The 20,529-nt window shown below is 37.7% G+C and overlaps 1 protein-coding gene across 2 annotated transcripts in view; it reads right to left on the bottom strand.

Moving 5' to 3' along the window:
• The window catches only part of LOC136806326 (uncharacterized), a gene marked incomplete at both ends in the record, with an annotated part of 116,288 nt that overhangs the window by 56,737 nt on the left and 39,022 nt on the right, over positions 1-20,529 (bottom strand). For both annotated transcript variants that reach the window (XM_067062878.1, XM_067062879.1), the window contains 5 exon segments: positions 534-776; positions 6,494-6,636; positions 9,905-10,083; positions 14,993-15,249; positions 15,712-15,731. In XM_067062878.1, coding sequence (XP_066918979.1) covers positions 534-776; positions 6,494-6,636; positions 9,905-10,083; positions 14,993-15,249; positions 15,712-15,731 — 842 coding nt within the window.

Here is a 20,529-nt window from a genome sequence, read left to right as displayed (position 1 = left end):
TTTTTCAAACCTCACATTTAGGGGGGGGTATTTTTGACTGGCATCAGCATCGTTCGTGGGACGGAACTGCATGTGTTTGATTTGTCTAATTTAAATTCTAGAGAATTCTAGACAACCACCCAATCCAAGAACTTCTTGAAGAGTGACAATCCACATTCAAAAGTATAAATAAACACAAAACATTCTAAAATATTTCGAACTCTTTTCGAACAATCTAGAATGTTTCAAGAGTTACACGTTTTTGATTTGATTTGTAGCAAACGACGTTCCCATTTCCCCGTCTCCGTTCTTGTTTACACTCTTTCGCAAAAGCTACGTTTCTTTGGCTTGAAGTGGAGAATTTTAATTCAACCCTAAGGATCTTTGCGCCATTTTGTATACATCGAGTATCATTTTATCTTAGAACTGGTAATATAATATAAATATGATTAAAGTGAAAGTAGTGGTTTTTATAATCATCGTAGCTATTTGTGAAATTTGGCGGATATTTAATTTGAGTAATCAACCCTTTAGTAAACCCCCAAGTGACATACTTGGCGCTGAGTGAATTTGTAAGTATAGCTGCTATACTGCTCAAGCAGTATCCGTACATCAGCAATCCAATGATCAAGACAAAAAGAACAATGAATTCCCCACGCGAAGTTCCAGCTGTTATGTCACCGTAGCCCGTAGAAGTCATCGTAGCCGCAGCCCAATAAATACTTCTTGTGTAAGCGTCGAACATACTAGTGTCAGCAGTTATTCCAGCAGCATCGGCCCAACTATCAGGATCACAACTAAAAAAATAGAAATAACTTGTAATAAGTAGATTCCTCTAACAACCTCAGTTTTACAAAAATATAAGTTAAAAACAGAAGATGCTTTGATTGCAGTAAGAAAAAAATCTTTGCGCACCTTTTATCTTCGTGCAGAAAACGTGCGCAAAAAAAAGGTTTGAGAAAAAGAAAGGTTTAGTAGTAGCTCTTTGACGTGCCTATGAAGTCCTATTTTCGGATGATGTCAATTCATACATAGTAAATCCTTGAAAAATTTAGGTTCCAATTTTTAAAACCAGTTTCTGAGTATTAAGCAGTGAATGGCCCGTCTAGAGACATCAGACCTTTAACTGAATGAATCTAAAACTGAGTACCTCACTATCAACGAGCGCGAACCCAAAAACTCAGTTAAAACTGTCTCAGGATTTACCTAAAGGTCGAGGACTACAAATATTTGGGTTCTTACATTTCTTCTTCCGATAAGAACTTTAAAATTCGAAAAGCGCTTGCTTGAACTGCAGGTAATAGACTCCACAAAATCTGGTCGTCTTCTCTTTTAAAATCTAATATCAAGGTAAAAGTGTTCCAAACAGCCATTGAACCCATCTTACTTTATAGCTCAAAAACCCGGTCCTTAAACCAAACAGTTGGAAAGACAGCTTGACGGTACACATACTAGACTTCTAAGAAGAGTTAAACATCTCTCCTGGACCTCTGAAACCTGTCTCAACACTCTTAAGATCTAGACGGACACAGTTTGCGGGACACTGTCTTCGTGCGTCCCCTGAAGTGATTTCATCCCTTCTGTTGTGGAAACAGAAGGGATAAGCTGGCGCCTACTTCAATATTTTATTTAGGTGATCATTTTTGGTATTGCCATTTTACATCATTGTGCAAATAACCAGAGAAAACTAATGAGCCAATCCCGAGAAAAGCTGGTAACAGACGGCCAAGGGGTTAATTTATATAAATTAACCTATTTATTAAATGGTTTCACAGTCAAAATGGATCATGGGTAATCAGGATTGCGCCTCCATAACGGTTTTCTGTTGGCTAGACGCAAAAATCTTCCAAGTATATCGGAATATCAGAGTTCGTTAAGAAAAGCTGGCGGACGGTCTTTAAGTTCAGCGCTCCGGTAATATTGAAGAAAACCGAGCAAAAAAGAAGATAAACAGATACAAAAAGCAGACTAAATTTGCAACAAAAGGTGATTGTCTTCTGTAAAAATTCTTTCGCAGCCGGTTTTAACGTATCAAAATGCTAAAGGAAGCTGATCCGACCGAAAATGCTGAAAACCGAATCTATCGAACAAACGTGAACAATTTGGTGGTGTGCGAAAGGTGTGGACAGCAAAAATTTCGTTCACAACGCGGCGTCTTACAACATCTTCCATTTTGCAATGGACCCGTTCAACCACTTCCAGTTCCACCACCACCCAGACCACTGGATTCAACCACATCAAGAACCCATGGTACAACATCATTTCATGTGGGGCCAACTCAACGGCGATCAAGCAACTCACGAACTGAAACAATGCTATGAAAAGATAGTGTAATAGAGGAAGAACATCTTTATGCTGCCGAAAGGTTCGCCCGGGAAAGACTACATCAAAGAAACTACCCGATTGATCAACGAATGGTTAGCCGACAGCCCGATTAAAGAATGTGCGATGTACGCAGTACATATCATGCCAGCGCTTCTATTGCAAAAACCGGCCAAGAACTCCAAGAGTAAGCATCATGTCGATGCACTAAATCGAAGGCTCAAACTCTGGCAGCAAGGAGAATTTGACCAGCTGTTTCGAGAAGCAGTCATTTCACGAAAATTTCGCGAGCACGTATTAAAAGGAAACTTGAACTCAGCTATCAAGCTTCTGTCGAACAATATGGAAGGGGGAGTCCTACCACTGAATGATCAAACGAAAGATCTACTAACAGCCAATTCGATTGACTTCCAAATTTGCCATTTTTGCCCTGATTGCCAATTATTTTGCATTCGATTGACAAAAATTTGGCAAATGTGGCAAAATTTGAGTGCCATAAATGCCAAATAAAAAAGATGTGGTGAATCTGGCATTCTTGGCATTTTTGGAACTTACTTCCATACGTCTCCATACAAAACACTGTTCCCACAAGACCTGTGTTCTTTTCGCTCCAATTTTGCCACTTTTGCCAAAGATTTGGAAAAATAGAAGACCTTCCAATGCTAAAGCAAAACAATGCCGATCGGCAATTTGATTGGTTAAAAAATCGTTTGTTTACAAATGCCGACAGAAAACTGCTGACTAAGCATCACAAAACGGAAATCATAATGGTGGAGTAGCGATGTACAAATTTGCCATAAAGCTGTGATCTTTTGACATTGAAATTGTAGATTTGGCAAAGTTGGTGAGTATGGCAAATTTGGAAGTCAATCGAATTGGCTGTAAAAGTCAAACATCCAGAAGGACGTAAAGCTGAAGAAGACGTCAAATTGCAAGGTCCACTTCAAACCGTTGAAAATGTAATATTTGACGTCATTGACGACAAGATGGTGTACGAAGCTGCAAAGATCACTTGTGGTGGTTCCGGACCCACGGGCTTGGATGCGGACGGATGGAGACGAATCCTCGTATCCAGAGACTACGGAGACACCGGGTACAGACCTCCGAAAATCAGTTGCAGCGCTCATCAGAAAGATATGCTCCATCGATGTGAAGGATTCAACGTTAGCACCACTTTTTGCTTCCCATCTTGTACCTCTCAACAAGAACCTTGGACTTAGACCGATAGGTGTTGGAGAAGTCCTCCGACGAATCATGTGGAAAGTTGTGATGGCCGCATTCTCTGAAGACGTTGTACGTGGTTCATCTGACGCGCAAATGTGCGGACGAAGTTCCGGGAGCGAGGGTGCAATCCACGCCATGAGACGGATGTATACCAACGAAAGAACAGACGCTGTCATCCTTGTCGACGTAGCCAACGCCTTCAACAACATCAATCAAGAAGCCCTGATCCACAATATCAAGTATATCTGTCCCGAAATCGCAACATATGTTACGAACTGCTACTCCAGCCCAGCTAAACTTTTCGTCGTTGGAGGTCTAGAAATCAAATCCCAAGAAGGAACCACTCAAGGAGATCCACTCGGTATGGCTATCTACGCTCTGGGTGCTACACCGACGCACTGGGACGCACTGAAGAAATGGCGGGATCATCTCCTCGAGATCGGTCCATCCTACGGTTATTATCCACAACCAACAAAATCTTGGCTGATTGTTAAACCCGACCAACTGGAACAAGCACAGGAAAAGTTTGCTGGCGCCGAGATCAAAATAACATCCAATGGTGAACGGCACCTCGGGGCGGTGATTGGTACGGATGAAAACAAAAGTCAGTACATCAACCAAAAGATCGACGAATGGACCCAGGAGATTAATCTTCTTGCTGAAATCACAGCAACCTATCCACAAGCAGCCTACTCAGCCTACGTCAGCAGCTACCAACATAAGCTGACGTACTTCCTACGCACCATCCCGACGATCAATGACGAGCTGAAAAGAGTCGACGAAGCTGTGCGGCACCGACTGATTCCATCACTAACTGGTGGACGCATCATCAACGACCAGGAAAGAATAATGCTTTCCTTACATCTACGTCTCGGCGGAATAGGACTGAAAATCTACTTTAATGGGATAAATTTTCGCGGAGATTAATTTTCGCGGATTTCGCGGATTTGGGTGTCATCCGCGAAAATAAGTCCCATTGGAAATTTGAAAAAGGACCATCCGCGAAAATTAGTTTCCGCGAAAAATTTGAATTTTTTTTGCAATCCGCAAAATTTCTATTTTTATCGTTTTTTTTTTTTTTCTACATGAGGCAAACCTCGAAAAAGGTCAAATCCTCGATATGCTTGTTAGCAAAAAATCGTTTTCCTCAAAATTTTCTTCACAAATTTACAAACTTGAAAGAGGTATTGGAAAAATTTTTATCTAAAGTGATCGCTTATTGTTAAAAGCTTTTCAATGCAAGAGGGTAATCCAACTGGCTTGAAATTAAACATTTAAAAGGATATGTAAGATTTTTTCCCAAATAGGCTGTGAAAATTTAGCTCCGCACCATGGAAGTTCAAATTTAACTTTTGATAGTTGTAATACATATCTCCTCGCCCTATTCCAAAACACCCTCTTATTACTTGAAAAAAAAATTCTTAATTTTCCTGGAAAATTTTTATTTCAATGTTTTGACCCTTTTCAAAAATTTTAATTTGTACCCCAATCCGCGAAATTAAATCCCCGCGAAAAATCAGGAAATCCCTCATCCGCGAAAATTAATCCCTGCGAAAGCTTAAAATTTCGCGGATGAGCTCAACCGCGAAATTTAATCCCCACGAAAATTTATCCCATTAAAGTACGCCAAAGAATCGAGCCACAATCACAGAGATTCGATGAGTGCAACCGTGGCATTGCAGAATCAAATCCTTCAAACAAATGACAGTACACCCAAAGCGAAATCCAAGTCTCGTCTTCACAACGAACGGCAGCAACGTCACCAGGAAAAGCTACAAGCTTTCCTGGAGACAGCCGACACCAAACGAACGATGGAGACGCTCAATCAAAAAGGTGTTTCAAATTGGCTGACATCCATCCCTTTGAATGAACAAGGTTTCGAGTTGACCAAGCAAGAGTTTTGGGATGCCATCAGAATTCGATACAACTGGCCTCTCGACCGACTACCATCAACTTGCGCGTGCGGATCATCGTTTGATCTTCTACACGCGCTCTCGTGCAAGAAGGGAGGATTCGTGTCTTTGAGACACAATGAAATTAGAGACATTACGTCCAAATTGCTAAGAGAAGTGTGTGTAGATGTAAGAACTGAACCCCTATTAAACGAACTTAATAACGAAGATCTAGCAAGACATGCAAATGTCTCACGCGAGGCGAGACTGGATATATGCGCTCTCAGTTTTTGGACTACTGGCCAAAGAGCATTTTTTGATGTGAGCGTTTTCAACCCGTTTGCTCGAAGGTACAGCAATTAAAAAATTGAGAACTGCTTACCATCCAATGAACGCGAAAACAAGAGACAATATGGTGAACGTATTTTGCAAGCCGAAAATGGGACTTTTTCTCCGCTTGTTTTTGCGGCAAATGGGGCGAAAGGACGCGAATGTACGTTATTTTACAAGCGTCTAGCTGAAATGATAGCAGACAAAAGACATGAAACTTTCTCAAAAGTTACTAACAGCATTAGAACTATCATATGCTTCTCGCTCGTTAGATCTACAGTGAGATGCATCCGTGGATCGAGAGGTAGAGTACGACTCCCTCAAGATGAAGTTTAATTTTTTTTTCCTTTCTTATACATAATCCATAATTCTAGTAGAATTTTATTTCAATCCAAAAGATCCATGCCGGGACAGGCTCCGGTATATAGTATATCTTATATTTTTCAATACCGACTTGTATTTAATTTCTCTAGTATATTACGTTCCGAAAATGCTTGAACGAAAAAAAAAAAAAAAAAATCTTCCAAGTTCTTATAGCGTACCGGGAATGCCTCCGACTTTTATTGTTGTATAATTTAAGATAATATATACGTTTCTAACGAAAAAAATAATAATATTCAAAAACTTTCAAAACTTTGGACCAATAGTAAGTCGTTATTGCCACGTCCTAATTCCCCATTACGCTTCGTGACTGTGAAATGGCCTATTATATGACCTTCGAGGTAGGTCCAAAATGAGTTTCTTACGTGTCACCAAAGCAAGCCTGAATGAACCAGACACAGCCACATGTATGAGTAATGAAGAGAATCATGAAAGCCAGTTTGATAATATGGACAATGACAACGTTGAAGTGGATATCAGCCAGAAAGTCTTGAAGAAGTTCGAAAAGCTGAAAGATATTCGTGAATAAAGAAAAAGGCATTTGAATTGACATCGTAAGTTAAGAGAAAAACCTAACAGAAAAAGACAACAGAGCTTAGGAAACCTGTCGTTTATATAAACATTCAAGTATAATATAGCGGGAGGCGATTTATTGAAATCTTTTGACAATGTTTAAAATACCCATCCAAGAGACTGAAATTTCCGATTATTTACAAAATATTAATTTGTTTATTCGACAAAAATTTCAGACGTCATCATCAAAAACTGGGAAATTTCAGTCTCTTGGATGAGTGCTACAACTAACGCTCGCCTTACGCTCATTACGTTTGGTTAAGATAGTGGACAAAACAATGCCTCTTGAACTGGAACAAGTTTTGCCCCCCCCCCCTCAGTAAGCATTGTCTGATAAATCTTACCATAACTCGAAATTTCTTTGACTTGAACAATATTGTGTTCCCCGTGCGTAGAGACTCAAACTGGCATACTGGAAAAGCGGGAAGGAGAAAAACTGGGATCCCTTAAGTGGCAGCCTTAAATTAGGTGGTTTATTAGCCCTTCGAGCATCTTCCTATTTTTTTTACTAGGGGAAGCATCTTGTGGGGAGGGCTTACAATCTCAAGATTGACAAGTACTATGACCTTGAAATTTTGACCAGTGGTACATATTGGTACTTTCTAGTTAATATTTACAGATCAGAATGTAAATTTGACCAAAATCATGTATTGACTGATTGGCTCGTTTGTTTCGACTGAAATTTGTTCCTGGAAGCTGATTTGACAAATGAAAGAGACAAGTAACAGAAAAAATTCGTTTCCAGCAGACCGGTCTGTAAAATACACGTTGAGCATGAAGCTTTTGACGTGAAATTTTCACCAGTTATAAATATTGACCATTTAAGACAGTGTGCAAAATTTTAATTTAGTCAGTTGAGCGGTTTTTTACAAACCGGTTCGTTTTTTACCTAAAATGTTCACTTTCAGAACCACTTGTCCGATTTCGCTTAAATATTGGCTGCAACGCAAGCTTTTATTATCCATACCTAACAAGTGCCAAAATTTCAAGCCAATAGCATTTTTCTATCACTGGATACAGTATCCTAGGGCTGTTTAGGCAAAAAAGGGCTATAAAATACATGATACCAACAGGTGAAAACAATTGACCCTCTGCCCTTGAAATACAGCATAAAAACCAAAGAAAAATAGCGAAGAGCGGTAGCAACCAGTTGTTTATTTTTGCCGCCATCTTTGTTTTGAGTGTTAATAGGCAGTTGCAGGCTTTTTTATGCGATTCTTTCGGCAAAAGCGCGGGAAAAAAAGCTGATATGCGGAGTGATAAAATCGATTTTTACCCTTTTTCAGCCTCGTTTCCATTCAGACTTTCGCCGTCTTGTGCAACTGTCTTGAGTCCCAATATGGAGAACTATCGCTTGTACCCGACTGTCTGTTGGAAGCATTACGTAATGGATTTTTTCCAAATCTCTTTTTAAATCGGGCTCCGGCGTGAAAAACAGTAGGATGTTTTTCATACGACGATGAATACTGCCTTTTAACGTGGAGTTGCCTCGCAAAATTTGAGGAAAAAAAATTAGAGTAAAAAAAAGTTAGAAGGGATCCTATTTTCATCAAAGATGCCGATTCATGTTTTGTGCACAATTTCAAGTCAATTGGATAAATATTGAGAAATTATCAAACAATTCGTTTTTGGGGCCCAAGATGCTCGAAGGGTTAAAAGGATTAATTCGTCTGGTGACTGTCGGCGAAGCAATTTTTTTCCGTCAGCGACCGAAAACATACACTAGCGGCCGAAGACCTATGTTAACGGTTGAAGATCTATGTTAACGGCCGATGACCTGCAGATTGAATGCATTTTAACGGCCGACTCCTAGTAAATTACCAGATTACCAGTTTTTTTCTTAACTTGGGCTGAGCCTAGATGTGCTTATTTATTTTTGAAAATTGGGAGCATAATATTGAGCTTTCTCAAGATAGCTTTGTTCATACGGTGTATTTTTGTATTTCCCAAATTCCAGCTTGAATGTTTTTATAAACTGGGTTTTAAAGTGTATTGGTCTAGTAATTAAGGAAAGTTAATAATTTCTATTAATATTTCTAGTCTTCGTACATGATAAATAGGTTTGTCGAGGGTTGGATGTTTTGCCTCCTCCCGGGTCAAAGAGACTGTCAAATATTTCTGTGAGAAGAAAAAGAAACAAGCGATACTTTTATGGACCTACCTGGTTATACATTTAAGACTAAATTGATATCTTCGTGAGCGTGACCGTTAAAATATTCATTCAGAACACAAAATCCTGATTAATTTGGCTAATAGCATTGGTGTATGCTTATAAATAGCGATTCTTATGGATAAAGATTTAATTTTTTAAGCAAAAACATTTTTGTGAAAACCTGCTTTAGCCATCTTTTACCAATGATCGTACCCTACTTTCATGCAAAACTGGTGATACTTTTATGGACCTACCCGGCGATCTCGTATTAGTCGAAGCTCGAAATTAGTTGTTTGTTTCTTATAAAAAAACGTTTAGAAACCAAAATTTCATGCTATTGAAAATAGTCTTACATATTCAAGACTTTGTGAGCAAAAAAAACATCTCATCAAAAAATTGAGTAATTTGACTAAGAACATTGATGTATGCTTATTAATAGTGATTCTTATAGATAAACATGCGTTTTTGAGCCAGCAAAAATCTGCTTGAGCAATCTTTTACCTACTTTAATGCAAAATCGGGCTCCGTCACATTCGACGGTTTATAGTTACACATCTTTGTCCAAAAAATCAGAAAAAAATAATGAGCCAATCTCGAGAAAACTTGGTAACTAACGTACGAACGAACGGACGGACAGAGGTTGATTTATAGGACTTCCACCGGGGTAGGTCTAAAAATCAATGATTCAGTTTTCAACAAAGTCCAAAAACCCCTTTTTTAGCCATTTTTTGGCTGGAATTTGCCCGCCTACAATTTTTTTTTCGAAAGTCGGGCTCCGTCACATACGAGGGTTTACCATTTTGATTCTTTGTGCGAAATATCAGAAAAATTGAATGAGCCAATCTGGAGAAAAGCTCATAACAAACGAACGAACAAACGAAAGAACGGACAACGGTTAATTTCTAGTTCCTCAAGGTAGGTCCAAAAATAAAGACAGGGCCAGACAGGACTAATGTACAGTAAACTACAGACAAAGCCTTACGGAAAACTCTTCGTAAAATACCATTTTGAAGAAATCAGTTTACGCTAACGGAAAGGGTTGGAGGCTCACCTTGTAAATCTTCACGAGACGGTTAGCTCGTAGAAATGTTACTAAAATCCAACATTTATCAGTATTCCCAGCTGCTGTCAAAGCTAATATTTCTAAGGGGAATACTGTCAAAACGTCCAAAATCACGTTGTATGTTTTGAAGTATCTCTTTAACAGCGTCATACTATCACTACAAAGACCTATAACGAGATTTAATTGAAACAAATATGTTAATTACAGAAACAATTGAAATCATTTACATTTTGGTTAAGACTGGCAAATCATTTACAAAAGTTAAGCTCGAATATTCTCGAGGTACAATATCAAGGCGAGAGCTTATTAATTTTTTATATTTTAATTTCGCGAATAGACCACAAATTGAAAAATGTTTAAACTAAGCTAAGTATATGGCCCCCAAAGAATTTCACTCAAGTCCAGAGGAAAAGAAGTTTTACAATTTTTTTTACTGTATGTATTTTTCTTCAAAATGTTCAACTGAAACAATATTTTTCGATCCCTTTGAAAGATAGATAGCTTTTTCCAATGACCCCCTGAATGTAGGTTTGCAGTTTAAGCGATTTTATTTACTGAAAGGCATTACGTGCAGAAAGTTTCCTTTTTGTGTGGTATTTTCATGAGTTATTTTCAATATCCAAGGAGTTATATGCAATTTCTACCTAATTTTGGTACTTTGATATGGTACCTCTTCAGATGCAAGTATGTCATTTTGAAAATGCCTTTAAACCATCAAATTCATTTTTAAAGATAACAATAATTTTTTCAAAATAAACAAAAATCGTTTAATTCTGACTAATCTAAAGTAGTACGGTCTAGCTGTGTAAAAATTGTGCACAAAGGCGTAAAAGCATGAGACTTTGCATAATTGTAGTTTAGGGGTCAAAAATAAATTTAAATCTCAGACCCAAAAAATTGGCACCTGTTTGTGTATTTTACAGACCAGAACAGGTTCCCAGGCTAAAGTGATTTTTTTTCTCCAAAGCATGTAACCATTGGATAGCATTTTTCACCTATATCATCAACCTATATCAGAAAATGAAGCAGATAAAAGTTACTGCGGAAGGTTGTTTGAAAAATGACGTAATTGCAAAAGCAAATATTCAAGGACATAAAATAACATAACAATAGGTTTGGAAAAACAATTATAAAATTCTATCCTTTTTCGTTCTTTCTTTTGCTGGTATCTTTCTATACGAACATTATTCAACATCCCACAAACGGATTCAATTGTTGAACGCCATAGCTGACGATCCATAGCAACAACATTCCAGTCAAGAAGGAAGGTTGATACGTTTCAGTTGCTTGCAGTTATCTTTGAACCTAAGCTTCGGACAACCAATCGAACGAGAACCATTTTTAAGTTCACCGAAGAGGATCATTTTAGCGGCTATGTCGTTTGACATTACGACCCACATGGCCAAGCCATCGTAAGAGACTTTTAGCAAGGAATATTTCGATATCATCGATGTTGGCTCTAGCCAAAACTTCATCTCATTGCTGATGTAATCGCTCCTTGATTTTCAGAATTGAACGGAGATGGCGTTGTTGGAAAGTACGTAGTTGACGAATTTCATGGGAATAGAATGTCCATGTCTCACTCCCATATAGAAGAATCGGTATCAAGCATTGCATTTAAACTGTAATTTTGGTGGATACAGGTCATGGTCATCGAAAATTCGTTGTCGAAGCCTACCGAATGCACTTGATGTAGCTTGTATCCGAAATGTAAGCTCTACATTCAGTTTACAGTCATTGGACACAAAAATACCGAGGTATTTAAAACGATCGACATTTTTCAACGGTGTTTCGTTCAGAATGTTTGATGTTCTTAAAAGAAACCACTAGCAGGGCCGTTGTGTATATAACATACAAGGTCAGCACAAGTTTACAGCCTTGCTTTACTCCACTGTTGTAATCAAAGAGCTTGGATAACTCACCATCTACGACGATCAGACGTGCTTTTACATTAGTGTAGAGAAGTTTGAGAAGATTCATTAGCTTCGGCAGGCAGCCGATTTTCTCCAAGATTTGTTGTTCTCGGTGTTGTTTTCTGCTCTTTTGTATGACTTGTCGTACGGTGAAAATACCGTCGATGGTACCTCGACCTTCACGGTATCCTTTTTGAGATTCCGGATAAAATTTTCAAGCCAGAGTTGATAGTCTCATATCAGCGAGAAGTTTTCCGACAACGCTCAGAAGTGAGATGCCCTGTAATTACCACACTGACTTATGTCACCTTTTTTTAATAGGATTGCGATGTTTGGGTTGTCACGGTCAGAATGTTTGAACTCTGTAATCCAAAAAAGGTTGAAAAAGGTCAGAAAGTAGTTTTTCAAAGTGAGACCTCCGTATTTGATTGTTTACGGCAGGATATCATCTGGACCAGGACTCTTTCCGTGTTTCATGTTCTTTATTGCTTTGTCGAATTCATTTTCATTGAAAGGGACGTCCAGTGCATCGTCCACTTGCATTTGATCGATCTCATTCAAAACTTCCAAATCTCCAAATCTGAACCCAGCGATCTTTGATCTCCTTGTCGGTTGTCAATAGAGTACCGGATTTCGAGCAACTTGGTGTGAGCTTTTAGATCTTGGGCCATACACCTCACGCAGGGTTGAATAGAAATCTTTCAGATTATGTTGATTATAGTAGGTCTCAGCCAGATTGGCTTTGTTTTTGATCGTTCTTGATTTGTCAAACTAGACGTTGTGTTTCTCTCTTGTTTCGACGTTTATCTTATATTAGAGGAATAATTTCGTGATCATTTTCGTCAAACCAGCCACCGTTTCGTTTCCTTTTCTTTCCAAAAACTGTGGAAATCAGTTCAGCCCATTCATGAAGTAGATGGGTCGAATTTTCATCAAAGTAGAGGAAAGTAGAGGCGTATTCGATCGATCATGTCGGGACATTTTAATGAATAGTCTTGTTGGAGGTTTTTCTCCCTTTCTTTTTGCGTTTCAGTGAAAAGCACATTAAAGACTTGTAGCTTGTGAACTGTGAAACAGTCAGCAGAAAGATTGACCTTGACAACATTGATATATTGACGAGCGAGGTGGTTAGCAAGGACGTGGTCGAGTTGGTGACAGTGTTTGGATCTCGGGTGTTTTCAGGTAACTTTGAACAAATCTTTCATCTGAAACATCGACCCAATGACTGAAAGGTTATTCTGAGTACAAAAATCTAGGATTATCAAACCGTTTGAGTTCATACGGCCAACACGTGTTTGCCCAGTACATCAGGCCACAACCTCCAATCGCAACCGACACGCGCGTTGAAGTCACCAAGAACAATTATACATGTTTTTTTTTTATAAGCATACAAAAATCCGAGATGCTTAAGTCAAAAGCTTAATAAGGCTGAAAAATGCTTGAGGGGATGCTTAAATCTAAAGCATAAATTTAGGGAAATACTGAAAATCCATAAAATTCCAGCCAAAACAAGCCAAAATCAGGAAAAAAACATTTTTCGTAGGCTCGAGGTAATGCTTGCCATATGCTTAATTTTTCCCCATATCTGAGCCTAGATATGCTTATAAGTGCAATGCTTATAAAAAAAAAAACATGTATGGTCATTATCGTTCACTTTAATTGATATCGAAAGTTAACTGTAGAATAATTCCTTCTCCTCATCAGAGCGTTGCATGGTTGGAGCATAAGCGCTAACGAGTTTGAGGTAGTTTCCTGATTTCAGAGGAATCCTGAGAGCCATTAGCCTGTCGGAAATGGACGATATATCGAGTGCAATATTCGAAAGTTTATTTCGAAAGTTTATTCGAGACTGCAAAGCCGACAACAGCTTCCTTTTTGTCTCCTCTGCTCCGGTAAATGGTATATTCCTTTTCGATTAGATTGCCGGTACACTCTCTTCTCACTTCACTGAGAGCAAATATATCAATGAGAGCACTGTTTATTAATTCACGTGAAATAATTACTGTAGCACGTTCTGGACGGATCGAGTCAGCACTGTCATTTGTGGTACAAACATTCCAAGCACCTAGCGATAACTTTTCGTAACAATTTGCCGAATTTCACTTATTTGTCACCACTACCGACTATTGTGGCGCATCAGTTCCCCCGACGACATCATTTGGGGCAAGAACAATGTCCCTTGGCAGGATCCCTTACTAATGCAACGGCAAAGCAAAGCAAAGCTAGGACAGCTACAAAGGATACATCCTATTGCGAGGTGCATGAGTTACAACCGATTTGATTGGTAAAATTATCAGGTGCCAGAAGCGAAGCCAAATTGACTAACACAACTGCCGGGTCCCAAATATTATGCCGAGTTGACGATCAAGATTGCCAATGTCGTACTCTGACACAAGGGAGGCTACGGGTGAGATAGCAAGCTAACAGAGTTCACAGCCCCAACTGTGAACACCCAGGCTAATGGAGGGAATTCGTCGCCTTACTACTCCATTCTAGAGTAAGACGTAAGGTCCTGTCCCAGTCACTGCCCTTAACCTAAACTACAATATTGTGCAAAGTTTCATGCTTTTTGCCTTTGTGCACAATGTTAACGACTTTTTGCAATATCTAGTCTGCACAACGACCTACTTTTTGGGGGCCATAATTATACTGTAAAAATTTAATAGCTGTCAAAAGTATCGATAAAAAATTATGGAGGTTAAAATACATCTTCAATGGGGACATTTTGTGTTTTATAATGAAGGGAATGCTCAATAAAACTCGATAAAGTCATTGCTATTTTGGAAAATTTTACGTGCTCTATAGCAGGGGGCCAACCCAACTTAGGTCTAATTCGCTTTTCTCAAGAAAGTTTCAAAACTCTAGAATCAATCATATGTAGTCGAGTCCCACGAAAGATGCTAAGATCCTAAGGATTAGCACCCGTTTTTTTTTATTGTTGCTACCTTTGCTGATCTTTTGTATCTGTGTACTTATGTGAAAATAATTCTTCCATTTATGTCTGTAGATTATGGTTGTCATTGATGGCTAGGTTTTTGTAAAACCGCAATAGATTTTTCTTACTTTATTTAGATATCATAGATTTTCAGATTACGTAAGAGAAGACATCCTCATGTTTTAGTAAATATAACATATTAGATAAATAAAATGTTAGTAATGTTACCTGCACTGTCATCTATGATTGCTGTTCTGATTTGAATATAAATATCGATTAAGTACATCATGTCCATCAAATACAAAAGGGCAAACATTGCTTTGAGAGTATTGTTGGTTCCGTAACCAGTTCGCCCAAAACTTGTTTTGTATGCCATAACGTAGGTGTGAAAAAAACAAAAGCAGACTGCAGAGACGGTCATTACTATTTTCCATCTTTTTAAAAAAGGATCTTTGGGGTGGAAGAGTAAATGACCATTAGCCGCCCTAAAAAAGAAAAATCTGAAAAAGCATGCTTTATATATAGTAGTGGGCAACTGACCACGGATCTTCAGAAAAAGACTTCAGACCTTAGGATCTAAGGACCCAGAAGCTAGTGAATAATCACAATAGGCTGAGAAAATGAGAATATAGACGAATCAAAATATTCGATCAGATAAGGTAGCCAGCCTGAAAATGTCATTCTCGCCTGAACTCTTAATTCTGAAAAGTACTCATAACTGCCAACATATTCTGACTATGATTGTAATTGTCTTTCGTCGTAAAAACTTTAAAGAAAAGGCCGACTTTTAGAATTATTCAAATGAATCATTAAGATAAAGACATTTCTGATGAGCCCCCTTGACTTGCATATACATTACTAATTACATATAATACCGAACTAACAGAGGTATGAAGACAAGAGCTTTTTACAGGGTCTTTTACAGTGCAAAATAAAATATATTTTACCTTGAACATGACGTGGCAGTCTATAAAAAAAAAAATTCACTTTTTATGAGAACAGACAAATTCTAAAGATTAATCCCGTTGAATTTTAGCACTTCCTTTTTTAGTGTAGATAGAAAGAAAGGTGTTCATAAAAAAATAATAAAATTTTACAATTTTTAGACAGTGTCACTTTTTTGAAATATGTTACAGTGGATTCTTTTCAACCTGAACCTTTATAACTTGAATGCCTAACTCGAAAAAAGTTAACTGGTCCCTTCAGTTAAAATATCTCATAAATTTTAATCTACTAGGTGAAACTTGTGTTATTCTTGAGTATTTGAGTTATAGAGACTCCGCTGTACTAACTAAGGGACTGTTCGTATGAAGGCGGGCTGGCATAGTTTGTTGGGCTTGCTCACTCGGGTGAAATCTCTCTCGCTTGAGTTTCATGTGGAAAGAAATCGTGATCGCCTGATAGCCGGGCCAGCCCGGCAATGGGAGGGAAAAAGGTCAATGAAGATGTTACATTGCAACTGTTTTGACGTATGAACTCTAAAAAAGGTCACATGACGTTGCGATGTGACATCTTCACTGATTCTTTTCCATACGTGACATCAAAAAAAGATTCGATCCCATTTAGCCGGGATGGCTCGCCATTTTTCGCAAAAGTTTCTGCCAAGTAAGAAATTACACGAAATTTTTTTATTTTGTGATCTTTAACGCTTTTTTGTCTGCAAAATGAAATAGCATTCTAAAATTCGCGAATGTTATATCCGCTGAATTCGTTCCAAAAGTAAACTTTTGCTTCTGCAACCTCACGAAAGGGTCTACCCACGAAAGTATCAAAATATTTCTTATTGGGAGAAAGTCGAGTGAGATCGTTGATTTCTGCGATTAAGGTTAAGTTGAGAATGTAGTGGGAAAATTTTTCAGATATTCAAAAATAGCTTTTCGTTGGCGCAGAAAAAGAGAAAATTTATCCCTGATAATGATACTCAGTATGCAATAAATAAGATGTGAAGTATAGACACTGACCTTTATATGAAGGTCAGTGACTAGAGACAATGGGGTCATTACTTATCGCATTACTGACCTTTTTTGTAATAAAACCAGGGACCAAACAAAAGATTTTTAAAAATACATAAAATAACGTAGAGAAAGAGTCTACAAAACTGAGTTTCAAAATCATTTAAAATTACTGCTAAAATGTTTCGAGTGTGGTTTTTTTCTTGCCTTGCGTGCCTTTCGAAAAAAAGTTCATGCTTTGAAAAAAAAGTTTGTGCCTTTAAAAGTTCGTACCTTTGAAAAAAAGAGGTTCATACTTTTTGAAAAAAAGTTCGTGCCTTTCCAAAAAAAGTTTGTGCCTTTTATATTGCCTTTTTTTTCCGACAGCGGAATTTTTCTATTGTTTGAAAAATCCAATTCGAAATCATCGAAGTCAAAAACACTGATAATGAGGATGAGGACCAGAACTAAAATTCTCGGATCAGGTACTAAACTTAGGAGAGGCGCTCAAATTAAACTTTCACTACAAAGAACTCATTTTTTTGAAAAATCTTTTTTCGTTCCCAAGATATGGGCCTTTAAAATTTGGGCCAATTTGCCCAAAAAAGTGCACTTTTGATAAATCTTTGGCTTCAAGAGCAATTTTAGACATGATCAAGCTTAAGATTCATTTCAAAACATATTTTCCTGGAAGAAATCCATGAATACTTTGAAAAAATGGCATTTTGAGAATTTTTTTTTGACCCCATGGCTAGAAATCATTGCCTGAAATCACAACATTTCCAATTTTGAATAGATTTTGAGAGCAATTAGCTGGCTTGGCCACAAGTGTCACATTGATATTTTTGTATATTTCTGAAGTCTTTATGGTCATCTTTAACTTTCAATTAAAATTTTCATGTGAGTTCAAAGTTCTTTTCTAGGTCTGTGAGTATCTATAATGACAAAACAGTACAAAGGTATGAAATGCAAGAAGAGACTTTCCTTCAAAGATCAATTGCAAATAATTTTTAGCATTTGAAAACAAAGAAAAACAAGAGACTTAGCATTTTTCCTTAGAGGTGAAATTTCTTGTCAAAAGCCTCATTTCACCTGGTAAAAGAACCTTCAACTTCTATGCTAAGTACCCCCACTTAATTTTCTCTTAGTATTTCCTCTGCAATAATGTTAAAAACATTAGAATCAATTTGATTTGATTTAGGGTTTTGCAACAAGCATCAGCCAAAGTTGCTTCCTCGTTACCTGTTAGGGTCTGCTATTTCTGTCTCTGCGACCCTAATTTGCCCTAAAATTCAGTGAAAATTGTGTCCAAGACTTTGATATTGCAATCTAAGACATTTACCATGGTCTGGAACCACTAGGAAACAGTTTGGAAAATTTTGATAAAGCTGGATGCCTGGTTGCTAGGGAAAAACAATGCGTTGCTAAGGGAAAAATTGGCTAAGTCTTGATGACTTAAAAAAATTTTCGAAGATAAATTGTGCAAAAATTGTATTAGAGCACATGGGTTTGATTTAAGGATTGGGTAATATGTGACTCCTCAAGCGATTCGGAGTACACAAAAGACCGATCGGCCCAAAGCGGGTAAAATACCGATCTTAAAGCGGTGGAAGTAAAATCTTTAGCGGCCCATTGTTTGTGAAGATCAGCCTCCAAGCGGGCGAGAGAATTTTTGAAAGGTCCGCTTGTGGCCGCTCTTTTAGCGGCCCTTTTTTAGCGGCCCTTTTTTAGCGGCCCTTTTTTAGCAAGACACTTCCAAGCGGCGTCTGGAGCGGTCGAAAGTCCCGTCCAAAAAAGTCCGGTTCTAAAAACTACTCGATCCTCAAAAGTACAATCTTTTTCAAAAAGTAGAATTGAGGAGACGTCAATAACGTTTAGCATTTTAAAATCTTTCGATATGAGCCATATATGATTAAGATATGTTGAAAAGGTGTATCGATAGTAAAATTATCTATCTTGTATCGATAAGGAAGAGACGCTCGTGAAAATTACGAAGAAAGCGAGTTGGTAAATCTAAGCATAAAAGACACTCGTGAAAATTAATTACGAAGAAAGCGAGTTCATAAAACTAAGCATAAGAGACGATCGTGAAAATTACGAAGGAAGCGAGTTGATATAACTAAGCATAACAGACGCATCTAAACGCTTCAAAGAAATCAAATTCAGAAAACTAAGCATAAGAGATGCTTGTGAAAGCAATGTAGAAAACGAGTTTTATATTTGTTGACTATTCTTGTTAAAACATACATAGAAAAAAAGTTGGTAAAAGTATGCATAAGAAACTCTAGTGAAATTTATGAAGAAAACAACTATGCTTTTGTTACAAATAGATCGGCTCAATAAAAGTTCTGGCTAAGAGATAGGGGTGTTCTGTTTCTTAAAAAGTCTGTTGACGTACTTGTGCAACCTACTATGTATTTAGACATTTTTGTTTGTAAAAATTCGGACACTTAAAAACACTACAATGAATTCTAAGTTGTATCGATAGATTTTTATCGGTAATTTTCTATTGCTAACTTTGTTATCGTTTTCGATTAGTTTCTATCGCTAAACTTTTATAGATAAAGCTCCTATCACTAATTTTCAATCGCTTATTTGGGATCATTAAATTCTTATCGATAAAAGTCTATCGATAGGCCTATGTATCGATAGGTGTATCGATAGAATCGATAATTTAATCGTATCGATAAAGTGTTGAGAGGGAAAGTGATTCTTTTCCCATGGAATGTCAAATGTCCACGAATTTCCATGTTGTTAAAAATTTCTACCATATGAAAATAAAATCAGTTTCCAATTTCACAACACACGGCAACTCGTTTTCCAAGAAACAAACTCAATGTTTACATTTTCGAAAAATGAGGCTAAGTAAAAGTAAGTATATAAGTAAAGAAATCAATAGCGGCCATCGGGACGAAGCGTACCGGGCATTGGACCGCTCGGGCCCTAGCGGGCTCAAAGCCTCTTCGTTGTGGCCACTTTTCATGATCGGCTATGCATCGGCCTCTTTCGATATTTGAACGGCCTTAACGGTAAAAAGACCGGTCCAATAGAGGCCAAAGAGGAACGGTCATTAGACCGATCGGACTTTTGTGTACTCCAAATCGCTTGGGGAGTCACATATGGCCAAAACACTAACTAAAAATGGTTTGTTTCAGTGATGGAACTTAGGGCCATGGCTTTAAAAGCTCATTGAAAATACTAAAAATTGAGCGAAAAGCTATGTTTAACCGCCATTTTAGGGTGGGGCCTTAAGTGTCACATGAAAATTTTAATTGAAAGTTAAAGATGACCATAAAGACTTCAGAAATATACAAAAATATCAATGTGACACTAGTGGCCAAGCCAGCTAATTGCTCTCAAAATCTATTCAAAATTGGAAATGTTGTGATTTCAGGCAATGATTTCTAGCCATGGGGTCAAAAAAAATGCCATTTTTTCAAAGTATCCATGGATTTCTTCCAGGAAAATATGTTTTGAAATGAATCTTAAGCTTGATCATGTCTAAAATTGCTCTTGAAGCCAAAGATTTATCAAAAGTGCACTTTTTTGGGCAAATTGGCCCAAATTTTAAAAGCCCATATCTTGGGAACGAAAAAAGATTTTTCAAAAAAATTTTCACAGGATGTTATTTTCATGTATTTGAGCAAAATATCCGAAAATTGGCAAAATCTGAGGATATCACTTCCTCGACCTGCCTGATTCTTACAGAAAATGGCTCTTAAACTCTTTTAATTTTCGAGCAGGGCAAGCATGAATAGATTGCCCGCAGAACTTAAAAATTTGGACTTAAAATAACCTAAAATATTAAAATATGCAAAACAAAAATCTATTGTT

This window comes from Clytia hemisphaerica, unplaced genomic scaffold (assembly GCF_902728285.1).
Source record: "Clytia hemisphaerica strain Z4C2 unplaced genomic scaffold, Clytia hemisphaerica genome assembly, whole genome shotgun sequence".
In the NCBI taxonomy this organism is placed as follows: domain Eukaryota; kingdom Metazoa; phylum Cnidaria; class Hydrozoa; order Leptothecata; family Clytiidae; genus Clytia; species Clytia hemisphaerica.
Note: the sequence above shows the minus strand (reverse complement) of the source record. Positions and strands in the feature narration are given on the sequence as shown.